Source organism: Cyprinodon variegatus, unplaced genomic scaffold (genome assembly GCF_000732505.1).
Source record: "Cyprinodon variegatus isolate N-32 unplaced genomic scaffold, C_variegatus-1.0 Scaffold88, whole genome shotgun sequence".
Lineage (NCBI taxonomy): Eukaryota > Metazoa > Chordata > Actinopteri > Cyprinodontiformes > Cyprinodontidae > Cyprinodon > Cyprinodon variegatus.
In genome coordinates, this window is record NW_015150541.1 from 478,102 (window position 1) to 496,150 (window position 18,049).

The window sequence follows — 18,049 nt, forward strand, 5'->3', positions numbered from 1 at the left end:
GCACAACTAAGGGCTGCCCTTTAAATATTCTCCCACCTGAGCTGTGGATGCTGCTGCTCTCATCTTCTTCTTTGGTTAATAGTGTCTTTACTCAGCCTTTTAGTTTAGTCACTCTAGCAATACTCTTTCTATTTATAGATGGTTGGAATATTTAGGAAATTCAAAGTAAAGGTAAAAAAAAAAGCCACAACTTTTAGATTTTTGTTTGACGAAACATTTTAAATACCAATAATTGTTCTTTTGTTTATTATTGTGTACTGCTTTATGTTGGTCTGTCACATAAAAACTCTAAAAATCTGGAAATACTTTGAAGTAGAGATTCTGTTTGGCGTATTGACTGGATTTCCAGCAGCCATACAATAAATTAGTTCACTATTTTTAGGTGGAGTGCTACGACTACGACGACGACGGCTCGCATGATTTGATTGGATCCTTCGAGACGACGATGAAACGACTCCAGGATGCCACTCGAACCTCTCCGGTATGACTTAATTAATTTTTAGCAACGTTCTAAATTACCGCTCTGATGGTTAGGAATGCTTGTAGAACAAGTCTGACTGACGTTATCGAAGCGCTAATGAAAGCCTAAACAGGTAGAGTCGGATGTTTCAGGATTCCATCTGATGAATCTCCATCCGCTGCTTCAAAGAAATCATTTCGTTCATTTTTCATTTTCAAGTTTTACAAAATACCACCCCAAGTGTAATATAGAAGCAAACCTTTCCAGCTGCCTCTGTTGCTTTGCTGCTCTTGTGCTAAATTCACTGCCGTCATCTCGTTCCACAGGCAGAGTTTGAATGCATCAACAGCAAAAAGAAACAGAAGAAGAAAGGCTACCGTAACTCTGGTATTGTGAGCGTGAAGTTTTGCCAGGTTGGGTACCAGCTTCTTTTTTTAATTGCTCTGCTGTATGGAAGCTGGAATTTCAGATGTTTATAAGACGGATTCACTTTTTCCTTGTAGGTTTTGAAGGAGTATACATTCCTGGATTATATAATGGGAGGCTGTCAGATCAACTTCACTGTGAGTTTGAACTCCTTTGCCAAAAATCACGTTTTTATTTCTCTGTTGTTCCCTCTCTGACAGAAGTTTGTATTTTTGTAAGTTTGTAAGTTCATCTTTGAGTTATTTCAGGCTGTGAGCATTTTTTAACAGTTCTTTTTCCAAGCTGATTGTTACAAAAACAAAACAACTTCTTAAAAACAAAATTTGGAGATACATTGTTGTAGCTGGATGTTTAACTGCTCATCAAAATGCCAGCATCAGTAGAGTTTAGTTTCTAGCATATTTGATCAATTCCTAAAGGGTTTTAAATGTTTAGCTGTTAAATTGAGGTGAAGAATTTGGAATTGCTCCTTAAACAGACCCTCAGCATAATGCTGCCACCACCATGTCTGGAAATCGTTTCATTGGAAGACACACCCTGATTCTTACAGATATATATATATATATATATATATATTTATCATGATGGCCCAATAAGCTCCTTCTGATGTTTAACTTCCTTCACTGTAGGTGACGCTGAGCTGCTAGTTAATTATTGAGCTGGCTGAACCTTGGATGTTCTAGTGGGTTGTTTCTTAACAACTTAACCGAATATTCCTCATCTTAGATGGAAACTCTGGGTCAAAAAGGGAAATAGTGGTTGAAACTGGATGTTTTACCAGCTCAACAATCCCAAAAACTTAAAAACTCTTTTTTTTTTTTTTTTTTTTATGAGTCAAACAGATTAACATTTGCCTTCTGCAATGCCCCTAACCTCCACCAGGTTAAAAAATGATGGAGTGTTCCTTTATTTTAATGTTTATCTATTTATTGTTATTTATAAAAAACAAGATAAATAATCATAATAAATGAATAGATACAAATAAATAAAATACGGAAAAATTTAAGGATTGCTTCTTTACTTTTTAATGAAAAAGCTAGATGAATTGATAGATATAATAAACAACATATATATATATATTTTTTTTTTTACATTTATTTATCAAATTTAATTAAATAGAATAGCTAAACATGTAAATACATAAAAAAGAAAAGGCCTATAGTTAGTTTTTATTGTTCTTTACCTGAATAAAAATATTAAAGACATTAAAATGAATAAAAACATAAAATACAGCTAAAGACTGCTCCATTATTTTTATTTATTTGTATGAAATAAAATAGAAAAATAATTAAATAGATTAAATATATTTAAAATGAGACTGTACTTAGTTTAAACGAGCTCTACCATTTCTGATAAACCAGATGTTCCAGTTTTGATCCGGAAAGATGACAGAACATTTTTGATGACCTAAAAAAAAGGTCCAAATTGCAAAGGGACATTCAGCCATGCAGATGTGTGAGTTAAGTCTCTGTTAAGTTGTTTATTTACAGCTTAAATAAAATAGAAATAAATGTGCTATTTAACCCTGACCCTGCCTATTAGCAGACATGAACTCTTTTCATGCCTCCATCTTTTTCCCACAGGTGGCTGTTGACTTCACCGGCTCTAACGGAGATCCTCGGTCTCCTCAGTCCCTGCATTACATCAGCCCTCAGGGCGTTAACGAGTACCTCTCTGCCATTTGGTCTGTGGGCAACGTCATTCAGGACTACGATGCGTAAGAACATCTCTCTACATTAAGATTAGTTCCTTTCTTCATTAAAAATAAATATAATTTTCCATCCCTTTAAACTCAGAGAGAAACAGACAGAAAAATCCATCCCGTTCGATGTGGTGCAGCAGCTTGCAGGTTATCCCAGGTTTTACCAAAGTTTGTCTCCTTTTTTCCAGTGATAAGATGTTTCCTGCATTCGGCTTTGGAGCCCAGATTCCACCGTCCTGGCAGGTAAAGCTCACCTTGAAACGTGATATGACAAACATTTTGAAAACGTCTGACTCTGTTGTCTTATCAGATAAAAATGTGCTTGTCCACGGACACTTAACGTTGGAAACTGATGATATCCTTTTACAGGTTTCCCACGAGTTTCCGCTCAACTTCAACCCAAGCAATCCGTTTTGTGCAGGTGTGTAACTTATCTTTGAAGCTTAATTTATACAGCAGGCGTTGGGTTTCCTTTTAGTCATGCTGGATGTGGCGTTGTGACGCAGGTGTTCAAGGGCTGGTGGAGGCCTACAGGGCGTGTCTCCCACAGGTCAAACTTTACGGTCCCACCAATTTCTCCCCAATCATCAACCATGTAGCCTGTTTTGCTAAACAAGCCCTTCAACAAAACACTGCATCGGTGAGTAGGCCAAACATTACGTCACACACATATTCCTCGTATGAATCAGTTTAACTTCGTGACTTTCACATTTCATTTGCCCAAAAACAGTTTTTACTTGCCCAGTATAATGTTTGATAAATATAGTTCCTAATATTCATTTTTGTATATATCTCAATGAATCATGTTTGTTTTTTAAATGTTTTTTGTAATTCAGTACTTTTTTAAGTTTCCAGGTTCCTGGTGTGTATATGCATGCGTCAGATAATGAACTCAAGCCTACATTACTGTGTTAACATGCCTTTCAATCCTTCCTGCACATTCTTTTCAAACTAAACTTTGCTTTAAACTGTTGTGTGCTTGGAAAAGTATAAATTGTAATGTTAAAAATCTAAAAAAAAAAACTTGACCGTTTAAAAGCTTAAGATAAATCACAAGACAGAAGTCAATGTCACAAATGAATAACTTTTATTTTAGAGTCACGGTATGTTTATACAAGATAATACTATTAATATAATGTGACTTTTCTAGAGAATCATTATACATAGTTATTTTATACAGGGTTTCCACATAATTTTAGAATTCCCTGACTTTTAACTGACTCAGGATTAGTTTTCCCTGACAAAATAAATGCAGCAACAAGACAATAATAATAACCTAACAGGTCACCAATTTAACATGTTTAGCTCTATAACATTTAAATGCACCTCTCCAATGTCTAAGAGAAAAAAATTAATGAACATTTTTTAATGTATGACCACTGTACTGAAGACTGCCATGTAATAGCCACTGTGCGCATGGCATAGAATTATTCAAATTTTCCTAATCCCTGACAAATAATTCTTAATCTAGGGTTATCTGGGTGGTGGGTGAAATGGGTGGAGGGTAAAATAGCCTAGTTGTTGTTTTTTAGCCTGCCAAGTCGAAAAAAATGTGTCTGATTCGCCCCAGACAAAAATCCTCGGACAAAAATCACGCCATCTGGTGGAAAATCACGGCACTTTTTGAAATCACGCCAGAATTGTGTACAAAACAACAAAAATGGCGCCGGCAACGCCTGTGGATCGTTTTCAGCGAATGTCGGTGATTTTAAAGTAATTTGGAGTGATAAATAATTATTTTTTGCGATCACTGCACCCGCCCGCTGGTCAAATGCAATGAAATTTGTTCTCTCCCAACAATAAAAACTACTTGCCACAGGAGATCGGGCAATGGTTAACATCGAGCCCTGTATGGTGTATTCCTTAGGAAAAAATAGCAGCTGATCACTGTTTCCTTCAGTAAAGGCACAATAAAAATGCTAATATTTTAAGTATTTTAACCTTTTTGCACTTTACTATCCTATTTAACAAGAAGTAAAGGAGTTAATAAAGCGGCAGGCTAAAAAATACACAAACCTCTCCCACTGATATTATGTTGAACGTCACTTAACAAGACGAAACTCGATAAAATCCTGCTTTTGATAGACAAGCTTCTGGCATCTGTACACACTTCATTAAAGCTGGCTGCGTTTCTGACACAGACTTGTCTTTGAAGCATACTTGGTGAATGTTCAATATGTTTGAGGGCAGGGCTGTTCCAGAAGCCTCATTCTTGCCTCCTTTCTTATGTATTGGATTGACATCCTCTTAAAAAAACAAATGTGTGGGGAGGGTGGGGGGAGATGGGAAGTCTGTGTAATGAATGGAGAAAGGGGGTAATGTGCTCATGTTTCTGCACTCTCATCAGGATCCTAGCTGCAGACTTTTGAATGTACAGAAGCCTCTGCAGACTCTTTCCCAATGAGAAGTGCGTTGCAATAGTCCAGTCTGCAGGAGACAAAGTGATGAACCAGCTTCTGGGAAGGAGAGAATGAGTTTGGAAATGTTACGGAGGTGGTAGAAAGAGGTCTTGCATAGGTGATTTCTATAGCTCAAGTCAAACACACCTTTGGGTCTTCTTCCGATTGTGTTGTCCTTCCATTAAGTTTCTTAATTCTGGTAGATCGAAGATTGGCCGATACTACCTTTGCAAAAGTCAACAATCAATGCTCTAAACTTTGACTTCGATTTGCGACATTTGAGAAGTTTTTATAGTTTCACAGGTGGTGATCAATGTTTTTTAGTGAGATAAGATTGATTTATTAAAGGTGTCTTGTGATCATATAACAACTGACAGTTCTAAAAAATAAATCCTTAATGGTCAAAATTTGGAATCGCCATGTCAGGCTTTTTAAAGATTAGGAATCGGTGGTTGGAGAGAAACCTGCAATCGATTGAACCCTAATTTCAACCCTTTCTATGACCTAAAGGGTAGATTATACTTCTGCAACTGCACACATCAAATGTCGCTTTTTATTTAGTTACATTTCAGAAAATCTACAATACATTAAAACTTTTTGTCTAATTCCTGGATGTTAAAGTAGGTCTGGTTCTGCTGGAGGTTTCTTCCTGTTAAAAGGGAGTTTTTCCTCTCCACTGTCGCTACAGGCGTGCTTAATGTGAGGGATTGCATTTGAGTCAATGAGTCGATGCAATCAACTGGTTTTCCTTAGATAGAAAACTTTGAATCAATTTCACTGTATGATCTGGTAAACCGTGATAAAATAAAAAATAAATAATAAAGGACATTTATGTCTATGATGAATGTTTTCAAACTTGCTTAATTATAACTTCCTATGGAGTAAGGATTTATGAATGGCTTCATCCAAACCAACACAACCTTATCCATTCTGCAGCAATACTTCGTCCTGCTCATCATCACCGACGGAGTCATCACCGACATGGACCAGACGCGCAACGCCATCGTCAACGCCTCCCGCCTGCCCATGTCCATCATCATCGTTGGAGTGGGAGCGGCGGACTTCAAGGCCATGGAGTTCCTGGACGGAGACGATGGCCGTCTACGTTCCCTGTCCGGCGAGGCCGCCATGAGGGATATCGTCCAGTTTGTCCCCTTCAGGAATTTCAAGAACGTGAGTCAGCCATACTCATCACATCTCGCCTCTTCTTTCCATTCCTCTCTGCTTTTCAGTAGATAAAATACGGAAAGGTGTTTACTATGGTTTCAGCTGACGCAACTTGTTTTGTTCCGTTGGAAGAAGCTAACCCATTTCCATAAAAACTGCATGGATTTCACGCGGATCATTGTTGATTGAACTGACCTCTAAATAGTAGCGGCAGAGCAAAGTCTCCACTCCACCTTGTTATACCTCAAACTGATGGATGCCATGCCCTTCAGGACAGAGCTCCATTAGTTTCTGTTTACGTTTCTTCATCTGTTTTTCAGGCGCCCAGCCAGGCTCTTGCCCAAAGCGTTTTAGCCGAGTTGCCTCAGCAAGTAACCTCTTTCTTCGCCTTACACAAACTGAAGCCTCCCCGAGATCCAAGTCCTTCTTAGGGGTACACTTAACTATAATAACTCATTAAGCCCTAATTCTCTGCCTCTATGAATAACCACCTCCCGTGCTTTTCAGACCTGTTATCAATGTTTGTTTCGGCTGATCTGATCGCATCTCTTCATATCAGGCACTAAACTTATGTTTTACATGCTTCTAATTTCGAACTATTATTAATCTTTGTTACCTGCCTTGGAATACTTCATGAACTTTGCATTTTTTTGATTCAGTTCAACTCATTTCAGTTCATATAGCACCAATTCACAACACGTTGGCTCAAGGCACTTTTTTAAAGAATGAATTCAAATCATCCAGAGAAATCGGTTGAAAGTTATTTTATTAAAGTTAATTGGGTGAGTCATTGGCTTCTGGATTTGCTCCTCCTGGATGAGCATGTAGTGACAGTAGATATTCGCTTGAATTTTGTCGTTAACTCTACAGCAACCCCTTATACTGAGCATGCACGCTGCAACATGCAAATCACCCTTTCAACGGGTAGAAACCCCGGGCAAAACGATGGTACAAAAACAAAAGGAACATAGAAGCACTGATGCATAAATATTTGTATATGTATATGTCAGAAACGGTAACAGTAAAATAGCTCCATAGGTGGGCCTGTCTAGGAAAGAAACAGTTGACCACATGAGCTTTGAGCTATTTTTCATGCCAAAAGTGTTTACAGAGCAGAGTTAGACAGAGTAGAAGTTGAGCCATTAGCTGTCTAGTAGAGAAAAAGTACTAAACACTGAAAAACAGACCCAACCTTATTATCAATTAGCTGCTATGATGAGAAAAGGCATAGAGAACATAAAGTTAAAAATTGAGCTAACAGATAACACAGAATTGGAGAGTGGAAGCAGAATGAAGCAGAATTATGAAAAGTGGTCTCTATGTCTTCCAGCAGTCTAAGCCTATATCAGCATAACTAGGATAACCAGAGCCACTCTTATCTTTTCACATTTCATTATTTCAAAACAAAGGTTGGTAGTTTTATTTATTTTTAGAAAACTTTAATAATTGCAGGGAAAGTAAAAAAAAAGGTTAGAAAAGTGTCCCGAGTGTAAAGCGTAGCAAGTATTTAACTTCAGGCCCTATATTCAGTTAACCCGGCAAAACCCAGATTTAAACTGTACCTGAATTCAAAGTGAAATACACAGAGCGATCTGGGAAGGGTCCTACAGAAATTGTTCTCAAAAGGGAATCAGCAAAATTCTTTGAGCTAATTGGATACCTGCATCACATGTCAATTTTCTAACCAATCACAGCAGCAGCTTCATTTGTTTGACAGTTAACATGTATCTGATTAACCAAACTCTAACCAAATCTGTTTGGGGGAAACGCACAAATATCTTTCCATCAACAAAGAGAGAAATCGCTTCCTTTTGCTCATTCAAAAAGAAATGGAGGGTATTTCCCCTAAAACCGTCGCAGCCATGTTTGTTTTGCTTCCGCCTTCCGCCTCTGTTTGAAATCATTTGCATTTTATCGGTCTGAAATATTTCTGTATCCAGGCTAAAGCTTCTGCTGGCTCCTGGCGAGATGCATTCTCTATAGTTTGAGAATTCACAAATCTTGTGATATTTCATCTTGCTTGCAAGGTAATTACTATAGCTGTTAATAAAACCCAGTGCGACCATTTGCTTTCAGAACCCATTGGTGTTTAATTAGTGTGTAAAACTGTTCTGCCAATGCTTTTCAGGTTATTTATGTATCAATTTTCATTTAGATTTATTTTTACAGGGAGAGTACAATTAATTGCCATTTGTAGGTTAAAGTATGCAGCGCACAAAGGGCTTCTAACCAAAGGATAATCCATAGCCCACGTCCATAGTTATGCTATGAAATATTAGTGACCAAACAGGATCGTAAAAACAAAGGATTTCAGTTTGTTATCAGAAAATGTCTCCAAAAAAATCGGCGGAGGCCAGACAAAGAGAGATCCACAGCTTAGGTTGGAAATCTAGTGATAATGGGCAATGTACTCTACAAACCTGTCCTCTATGGAAGAAGGCAAAGTAAATCATTAAAGAAAGACATTACATTTTCTGGTTGTTTGAGCTACTTCCTAGAATTTCTTGGTGGAAAATTGTTTATTACCCCAAAACACCAGCAGCTGTACCTCCAGCAAAAAGGTCTTCTACAAAGTACTGACTTAGGGTCGAATTTGGATTCGTCCTTCTCCTAGATCTTAGTTTCAACTCTCAAGAACAGGTGTTTTTCTTTATCATCTCCATCCACTTTTGATCTGATCAGCCGAAATAAATATGAGCTCAGGATCTGAAAGCGTTCTCACTTGAAACTTCAAATAGGAATTTCCTAACTATGATCACTTTGCTGTTCTTGAACATCTTCATTCAGATATTTAGTGTCTGTTGCAGAAGATGGGGTTTGAAATTGACACCTCATCCCTTCTAATGAGATGTTATAGAATATCAAGAAAATCTTCCTTTCAGCTGCTTTCCTCTGCATGGCCTCCTGCTTGTCTCTCATTCATCTTTGCATTTTCATTATGTCCTAATGACTCAAGTTACATCATCATGGTGTTTGGTTTTACCTTAAAAAATAAAAATCTCCCCTTCCATTTAGGCTCCTCCTGAGGTCCTGGCAAAGAGCGTGTTGGCTGAAATCCCGGCTCAGCTAGTAGACTTTTTCTCCACCATGAAGCTAAATCCACCAAACCCGACAGGGACCAAGTGATGCCGTAAAGAAACCTGACTGACTCCTCTCTCATCTCCTGCAGACCTTTATAAGGTTCCAGCTTCATCTTATCCTAGATTTACACAGAACTTTCCTAAAATACCCGCCTTCCTGTCTCATCATCTCAAGCCGCAGCATTATCATGTTTTTATGACGGCAGCTGTTGTTAACATTTGTTTCTGCTCATTTATTTCACGAGTTGAACAAAGAGAACCATCCCATTATTTTGTGCATAACGTTACGCTTTTAACTCAGCTCAGTTAGGAATGTAATCATTGCAACAGAAGCTCAGTGTCAAACCTGTAGTTATAATAATCCTGTTATGATGCAGGATCTCTGTTTGCTTGTCGATTAACTATATTGCTGCTTTAAAGGAGGTCAGACACTGATGTTTGACATACAGTCTGGCTCAGAAGCCTCCGCTACTAATTGATGCCAAACGTGCTTTATTAAATTAAGGACCAGATCCTGTGCCGATGTAGGTACCGGATCTGCTCATGGCCCTGCCCCTTCTTGTGACGTCATCATATGCCAACTCCGCTCTGACAAATGTATTAAACTCGTTTTATTAAGGATCTACCGTAAAATCCGGACTATAAGCCGCTACTTTTTTCCCGCTGTTTGAACACTGCGGCCTATAATACAGTGCTGCTAATACATGTTTTTTTTTTTCATGGAGCGAAAAACAGACCAATAAAATTGATGAGTATTCACAGAGGTCCAATGAAAAAGTGCGATACATTATTCTCACTTTCACAGTTATTTACAGTCTTGTAAATCAGTCATTTTCGGAAGGCTTCGGTACGCAGGAGGAAGAAGAAAGTGATTAATGACTTTTCCTGGTCGGCTGCAATGTTAAAAGTATTAAAAATACCGGTATATGCAGCTGTATTTGCGTGTTACCGACACATACGTATATTTAAATGTGTTACAGGGTAGTTTAAAAAAAAAAAAGCATTCATAATATGTACCGTATTTGTTTTTTTATCTTACGGATTAATCAAACGTTAAAAAATGCTCACGTGTAATATCTTTATTTGTAAATATCTCATACAACGTGGGAAACCTGCGGCTTAAAATCCGGTGCGGCTTATAAAAGTACAAAATTGATTTTCTTTCTAAAATTAGAGCGTGCGGCTTGTAATCAGGTGCGCTCTATAGTCCAGAATTTATAGTAATCTCTTTTGGAGTTTCAACATATTATTACCTACATTTGCTATTATTTTACATTTCGTCTGCAATCTAAACAGACTTAGACTTAGACAGTACTTTATTGATCCCTTGGGAAGACTCCCTCCGGAAATTAAGGTTACCAGCAGCTTACAGGGCAAAAAAGTATTAAGTTAAATTAAGGTAAAGGGTTAAGTTAAAGTAGCTGAACGTAGAAAACAATCATTCTCAGTCTTGAAGGAAAACACTGCCTTCTAAGACAGACTGAGCTCTGCCATTCAACAAGGTGACGCAAAAAGTCGCAGTTTATTTTTATTCTTTTTATTAAGATCTGAGGGCAGGAAGGGCAAATGGAACATCTCAAAAATGACTTTTGTAGAGATTTTAGAGAAAGAAAACAGTTATTCTACTTGTAGAAAGCGAATGGTTGCTGTTGATACAAATTCAAAAGTAGTGTAACTTAATATGGCTAACTGACCGAGCTAAAAGAGGCTAACCTGTTAGCTTCTGAGCACAGCTAGCTGTAGTGCTACTCAGCTCTCCCGCTTTATAACATGGCCTCGCAGTTACTTTGTTCACCATAAACAGATTTTTTTTCAGTCGTGTTATCGATCAAGTAAAACTTCATCGGTCATTAGACACGCTAACGGACGCTGCGTGATGTTAGCATCGTTGTCCTGGCAACCACTATGTTTTACATCATGTGGCAACGTTCAGCCGATCATGTAGCGTAACGTTACCTACATGCTCAGGGCCTTAGCAGATCTGGTACCTACACCGCCACTTCAGACTCTTCCTCCTCTCCATCTGTGTGGACGTGCCGAACTGCTTCCATGTAGTTGGGAACATGAGAAGGCTTGTTTTTTATCAAAATAATAATAAAAAACACCTACTCCATTATGCTTCTCACACATGGTTCCTGACTTGTGGATGTTTGTTGCTATTGATTCTCCTCTTTAGCTTGTTTTGACCACATTTGTCCCAATTGATTCCTCATTTTTGCATTTAATCTGCAGGTAATTCATCTAAATTCAAATAAGATTTTAGTCTCAACTTTAAAGTAGCAAAAACTAGAAGGATAGCAATTAAACATGGGCCTATTTTCTTACATTCAGATACCTTCCACAATGAATCTGGTGTAGCGCAGTATTTTTGTCACCATGTGACATTGGAGCCCATTTATGGAAGTATACATCTAGCTCACCACGCGATAAATAAAAGTCCACTTAAAAAAAAAAAATCTAAATACGTATCAGTGTAAAAACTCAAAATGGTAATTGTTTATTTTAAATGTAGATATATATTTGTTTTATGGGACAAAAAAATAAATGGAAAAACTCCTCATGACTCTCCAGACCTTCTACAGTCTAAGATTTTATACAATAAAATAAATGCTTTAAGTAATAGACTTGAGTTTAAAAACAGAAATGATATAATCTATTAACAGAGTAGAAAATAAGCCAGTTTTTCAATGCATTTCTTGGATTTACAGAACCTCAAACAAACCACTGTTTAATAGATAACATAAATGCATTTTATATGTTTTTATTTTTACTTTATCCTCCCCATTAACAGTTTCCATCACCCTTCTGGTCCTTTAGCACACTGAAAACCAGTTTAACCAATAACAGATGCTCCTCAGATATTACCAGCTCTCTCATTGGTCATTATGTCAACCAAGTGTGGCAGACTAGCCAATGAGAGAGCTGGTTAGAAATCACAAAGGATTTGAAAAAGCAAGCTGAAAAAGAAAATGAAAATAAAATAAGGAATTCCATTTTCACATTTTAGAAAAGTTATTTATAAACAGAATTATAAACTTTGGCGTATAAATCTGCATTTAGAAATAGGATTTGGAAATGCATTTTCAAACTGCAATAATGGAATAAGAAAAGCAATTTACAGTTCCTCGTTAATAATTCAATAAAAAAAAAAAAAAAAAAGGGATTTCTAATTGTATGATTTAAATGTTTAATTTGAAATGCTTTGTTTTTATTTTTCAGTGACTATGTCCCCCATACTGCACTAGTAAACTCCAAAATTGTATATCTATTTTAAAAAAAAGATAATTTTTCCCCATTGTATTCCTATGCATCTATCATATATTAAATTAACATTGTTTAGGCCGCTTATATATTGGGTTATTATACCACTTTTTAATATTTTGCTTTTTCTCATCCCTAAACTAACAGTATTATAAAAGCCATTACTCTTATAACCAGTTACAGTAGCAATTATGGAAACACATATTTGTAAGAAATGTTTGTATTTTGTTATTTTTTTATGTTGCCTTTGATCATCAGATCTATTTGATGACTTCTGTTTTAATTCCAGCTGTTTTGCACTTAAATGAGTCATGGATGATGTGCTAATAAAACATGTAAAGTTCTGACCAAACAGTGACTTTTATTACAGGCTGGATTTAGAGATAAGCTGCTGCCCCCTACTGGAGGGAAGGTGGTATGAAAGCCTCTTCAAATAAGGTCATTACAGGAAGGAACACTTTTGACATTTTCTATACACAGAGTGAATACAAAATGACATTTCGTTTAGTGCAGCTTTTCAGAGAGTAAATAAACATTTCCATTCCATAAAGTGCAGCAGTGATCATCTGCCATCTTAATGCCATAAGCCATCTTAAGAGAGGTCTGGTTGTTGTGCAACATCTTCATTTTTATATATATATTTTTTTTCAGGTTAAACTGTAAAAAAGAAATTAGATGCACATTAGAGATTTATTTAGCAATGCGACTTCAGTGCAGGGGGCTCTGCCCCTCCCAAGAAACACCCATAATTCTCAGAAAAGGAAAATCAATAAAAAATATAAAATTATGTAAGTTGCCAGATTAAAAATGTAGAATTGATCATATAGCTTCATACCTGACAAATATACTTTTTTTTTTCTGCTGATTTTAGATGCGACTTACTGCTTATTAAAATCCAATGACATTTTAAAACACCATTCTATAGTGGAAAGGTTTTAGAATAATAACGGAAGATTGCAGACTCTAAATTTGTCCATTATCACTAAACGCTCAATATAAGATCTGCCCAAAATTTGCATGGTTTTAAACCGCTTATTAAAATTCATTTTAGTTTAAATAAGGTCTGACCACAACCTACCTGTACCATTTTGTTTTATTTTAAATGTCTGAATTCATTCATGGTTTTATGAATTGTACAGCACTTTGGTGCAGTTCTTTATAAATAGAAAGAAGGTATAAAAAAGCACAACTACAGAATTTAATTTAAAGGCTTATATTTTAAATGCTTTGCTGTTGATCAAGAATTACACAATAAATTGATTTGCTTTATTTTTTGCCATTATTATTTAATATCCATTAACTTATTGACCATATTCTAATTTAATTGAGATGCACCTATATATTCTAACCCATGAAACACCTTAAACACTGTAATGGTCAAGTTTTGGTGTTGAAAATAAAGGAAATTTTAGGACACTGGCCGTGAGCCGGCTAACTACCCCAAACCAAGTAGCTCATATTTAAGAAATCTTAAACACTTGTCAACCAATTGCAAACTACAATAAAGTTATCAGATTTCATACTGAGATGCTAGCGACAGTTCCGCTTTGAGGCAATGTTTTTGATATAATACAGTTAACTTACAGCAGAATGCTAATATGGTAGAACAGCAGAAAAGAGGGGTTAAATACAGTAGTAGCCAAAAATGGACAGCAATGTTAAACAATTTAAGCAACAGTCAGCTCCTACTGATAAAATAAATCCACTGCTGATAGGTGTTCATTCATTTTATTAAATTAAATGTACAAAGACATCTTGTTCACTGATATCAGTTAACCTTGTAGCCCAGGACAGATTTATCTGCACCGTTAACCTGTTAACAGGCACTTGAACTTCTTTTATACAAAATAGTCCATTTCTGATGCCTTCCTCCACCTAATGAACGTCAGAGGTTTTGAACTCCGAGTGCAGCTCCTGGGTCAGTGTGCAGAAACTACTATGATCTCAGCTTGTCTAGACGGACTGAAATCCTCGACACTAGGAGCCTTTAAAGTCCAGATATCTCCTGTAGCTAAATGCATCCAGGACGTGGACGTAGGCTACATGCGGTGGATGCTGCTGTGATCCATGAACTGTTTCAGGTTGTGCAGGTTGTCCCACCAATTGAAGAGGAAGGTGTCGGCGATGAGGGCGAACCAAGGAGTCACCTCCAGCTCCTTGCGCTTGGCCTTTTCCAGCATCGCTTTCAGCTCCTCTTTACTCACGTAGCAGTGGCTTTTTATCTCGTTGGGATCTGGATTCAGCTCCACGTCCTAGAAAATGGAAAGAGAAGGTCTTCGATACTTTGCCAGAGAATAAAGACAACTTCAGCCTCTTCTAGTCACGTTAAAGCAAACAAACATAAGAATAGGTGTAGGTTAATTTGTAAATATAAGTCATTAAATATAATTATATTTAAGGTTTGTATTTGTTCTTAGCCTTCAAATCATTCATGCAACATCAGATGTTTAATTTGTGACAAAGAAGTACAAATTGCAATTTTACCAGTATGAATCTACAAAACTCCTGATGAGTCATCAACTGTATGGTTTTCATCCAGCCATCATTAAATGAGAAGTAGATGAAACAGAACCATCGATCAAACGTTATGTCTTTGCTAAGGTCTTGGTTTCTACGACGACAGCATAAGGGCCATTTAAAGACATGAAAAAAAGTTGGAATTAAAAGTTTTGAGTTTAGAGTGGCACATTTATGGGAATACAAACACAGATTGAAGACTAAACATACCCAAACTTTAAAATAATAAACGTAAAATTAGAAGAAAACAAGAAGCAAATGTATGAGAATAAATTAGCAAATTTACAAAAAAAACCATGCAAATTTACGAGATTCTAAGCATATACATTTAGAAGAAAAACTTAGCAAATTTACAAGAAAAAAAACTAAATTACAAGAAAAACAAGCTAATTTACGAGATTATAAACATGCAGATGCATAATTTTTACTTTAAAACTTGCATGAGGAGGCCACTGTACCATCTTATTCCATCGCTAAAGTCTCCCAATTAATGATGCATTTGCATCTGCTTTATGTCGCATACTTTATCATGTATTATAATCTTGCATTTTTTCCTCAAATGTATGTTTAAACCTTGCAAAATTTCTACTTTTTTCTCTTAAATTATTTTTTTTTTGCCTATTAATTTTCAACCTTTTCCCTTATATTTGTATATTTTAATAAACACACGTGCAGAACAACATTAGATCCAAGGTCCTCATTTAATGGGTTTTGTGGAACAAACTTTAGGTGTTCCACAACACTGCCACCTGCAGGTAAGGAGTGTAACAGCTTCAGGGTAGAGATTCATACTTGTAACTTTGTGATTCCTTTTTGTAACGTTTTAATTTTTGTTTACCTCTTAATTTGTTAACTGTACTCTTTGTAACTTTTTTCCACAGATAAATACAAATCTTAAAATAATTCACGTTTATTGAATTACATTTACAGACAGCTATGCATACGTACTTAATGAGAGTTATCTTACCCCATAAACATGACTAATTAAAGTGTGTGAATACCAGAGCGCTCAGGTTGAGTGGACCCACCTTCTGCATGAAGAGTATATAATCGATCTCATGTTCTCCCCACACCCCATCGGACTGGGCTTTGTAGTGGATCCGTGTTAAATATGTCATATCCTCTGGTGGCACCTGAGGAACAAGAGGACAGCTGAGGAGATCAGACTTGCAGCAGAGACATGCGGCTCAATCCTCCATAATCGTCTTCTGGGGAGTGCCGCCAGTCTACCTGCTCCAGGGGGATACCCAGTTCAGCCTGCAGTCTTCTCTGGGCAGCTTTCCTCACGCCTAACGCATCCTTCTCCTCCAGCTCGCTGTCTGTGTGCAGAGGGTGGCTGCAGCATGTGTTTGTGAAGCAGCCTGCACAAATACGATGAGAAAGAAAAAAGAAACAGATGCGTAAGAATCACTAATAAGCCGTTCTTTTTAGTAGGATCTTGTGGAGACAGAAGCAGACCTGGGAAAGTGATTTTGGCGTCAGATCTCTGCTGCAGGAGAAGCTTCTCCTCACCGTTGAAGATGAAGACGCTGAAAGCTCTGTGCAGCAAACCTGGACGGATTTAATGCGGCGAGATCAGAGCTGCAGGAGCAGTGGGAACGCATCTGACGGCGGCGCAGGTACCTTTATCGATGTTAGAGTTAAGGTGGCAGTTTTTCTTGGTGTCCGCTCCGATCCGCCGGTCGTTTTCGTCGATCAGGATGCACATCTCAGAGAGCAGCTGGACCTGCTTCTCATCCAGGTGATCCGTGGTGATCTCAGGCATCCTGGCTGCAGCCTGCAGGCGTCTCACCTCACTGATGGGAAAAATGGGACCATATGATATAAAAAGCCCAAACCAGGCATCGGCAAACTCTTCTTGGATTTATTGGCGGTTGGAAACAAATTTAGTAGCATTACCGCCACTTACTGGTATGGTGTGTGGTTCATGATGGACCATCTACTAATAAGCATATAAATGTGTATTATACACACATTCATCCTCTCTATAATCAAATTCTATGAAATAATTTAGTTTTCTTTAAAAATTGAATTATGTATATATGTTTACTCCCCAAATTCNTTCTTGGATTTATTGGCGGTTGGAAACAAATTTAGTAGCATTACCGCCACTTACTGGTATGGTGTGTGGTTCATGATGGACCATCTACTAATAAGTCTACAAATCTATATCATACACACATTCATCCTCTCTATAATCAAATTCTATGAAATAATTTAGTTTTCTTTAAAAATTGAATTATGTATATATGTTTACTCCCCAAATTCTTCCTTAAAATATCTAATAAATTAATCTTTTCCTAAATACATTCAAACTCTCTCCTCATGTATCTTCTCCCGCTTTCATATTTATGACATTCCAGTTTAAAATGTTTTGTTTCATATTTTCCACAGGAATCACATTTGCCAGTAGTATGCTTTTGAATTTTGAAAAGCATAAAATTAAGTCCTGTATGCCCAAATTTTAACCTTGTTATCCTTCTCTCCTCCTTTCTATTTCATCTTCCATTTCTTCTTTTTCCTACTATCTTCTAAATTTTATAAAACCACCTTCCAGTTTTTTCTTCATCCCACCTTTTTTTGCCATTTTTCCATCAGTTTTTTTTTCTTTCCCTCCGATTTACTTGTTTTGCCATTTTATCTGCCCTCGTTTCCTTCTACTCCAATATGTGCTGGAACCCACACAAATACAACTATAAACCCATATTTTTTATTCTGAATAATGCATGAAATATTTCTACTATCTGATTGATTATATTTTAAACTTAATAATGCAGAGCTTGAATCATTTTACTGTTTTAATGGTTTTATATCTTCTACCCATTGTAAAGCTAATATTGCCAACATTTCCCCTGTGTATGCTGATAATTAGTGATGTTATGAGATGAGCAGAGGCTTCGAGGCATTTGTGGAGTACTGGAGGGGGCGTTTTCAGGGAGGAGCCAAAATAGGTGACGTCCGAAGCCTCGCTCCCCGCCATACCACATGACTGCTTCAGGAAGTGATTCAGCTCACCCCAAACTTCGGCAGGCATTTA

General features: G+C 37.1%; 2 protein-coding genes across 4 annotated transcripts in view; one reads left to right on the forward strand and one right to left on the reverse strand.

Moving 5' to 3' along the window:
• The window catches only part of LOC107083959 (copine-3-like), a 19,540-nt gene extending 9,318 nt beyond the window's left edge, over positions 1-10,222 (forward strand). For 2 of the 3 annotated variants that reach the window (XM_015373561.1, XM_015373563.1), the window contains exons 8-17: positions 383-481; positions 787-873; positions 964-1,023; positions 2,470-2,603; positions 2,777-2,831; positions 2,958-3,009; positions 3,095-3,228; positions 5,924-6,160; positions 9,170-9,298; positions 9,581-10,222. In XM_015373561.1, coding sequence (XP_015229047.1) covers positions 383-481; positions 787-873; positions 964-1,023; positions 2,470-2,603; positions 2,777-2,831; positions 2,958-3,009; positions 3,095-3,228; positions 5,924-6,160; positions 9,170-9,280 — 969 coding nt within the window. In that variant the 3' untranslated portion in view covers positions 9,281-9,298; positions 9,581-10,222. Of the gene's footprint in view, positions 1-382; positions 482-786; positions 874-963; positions 1,024-2,469; positions 2,604-2,776; positions 2,832-2,957; positions 3,010-3,094; positions 3,229-5,923; positions 6,161-6,474; positions 6,588-9,169; positions 9,299-9,580 lie in introns of all 3 variants that reach the window. The other variant, XM_015373562.1, reaches the window with a different exon arrangement.
• A 3,795-nt stretch (positions 10,223-14,017) lies between these two features.
• The window catches only part of idi1 (isopentenyl-diphosphate delta isomerase 1), an 11,213-nt gene continuing 7,181 nt past the window's right edge, over positions 14,018-18,049 (reverse strand). Inside the window, exons 3-7 of the mRNA XM_015373566.1 lie at positions 16,636-16,808; positions 16,471-16,563; positions 16,243-16,373; positions 16,041-16,145; positions 14,018-14,747 (exon numbers count right to left, since the gene is read on the reverse strand). Of these exons, the coding sequence (XP_015229052.1) occupies positions 14,535-14,747; positions 16,041-16,145; positions 16,243-16,373; positions 16,471-16,563; positions 16,636-16,808 (715 nt within the window). The 3' untranslated portion in view covers positions 14,018-14,534. The remainder of the gene's footprint in view (positions 14,748-16,040; positions 16,146-16,242; positions 16,374-16,470; positions 16,564-16,635; positions 16,809-18,049) is intronic.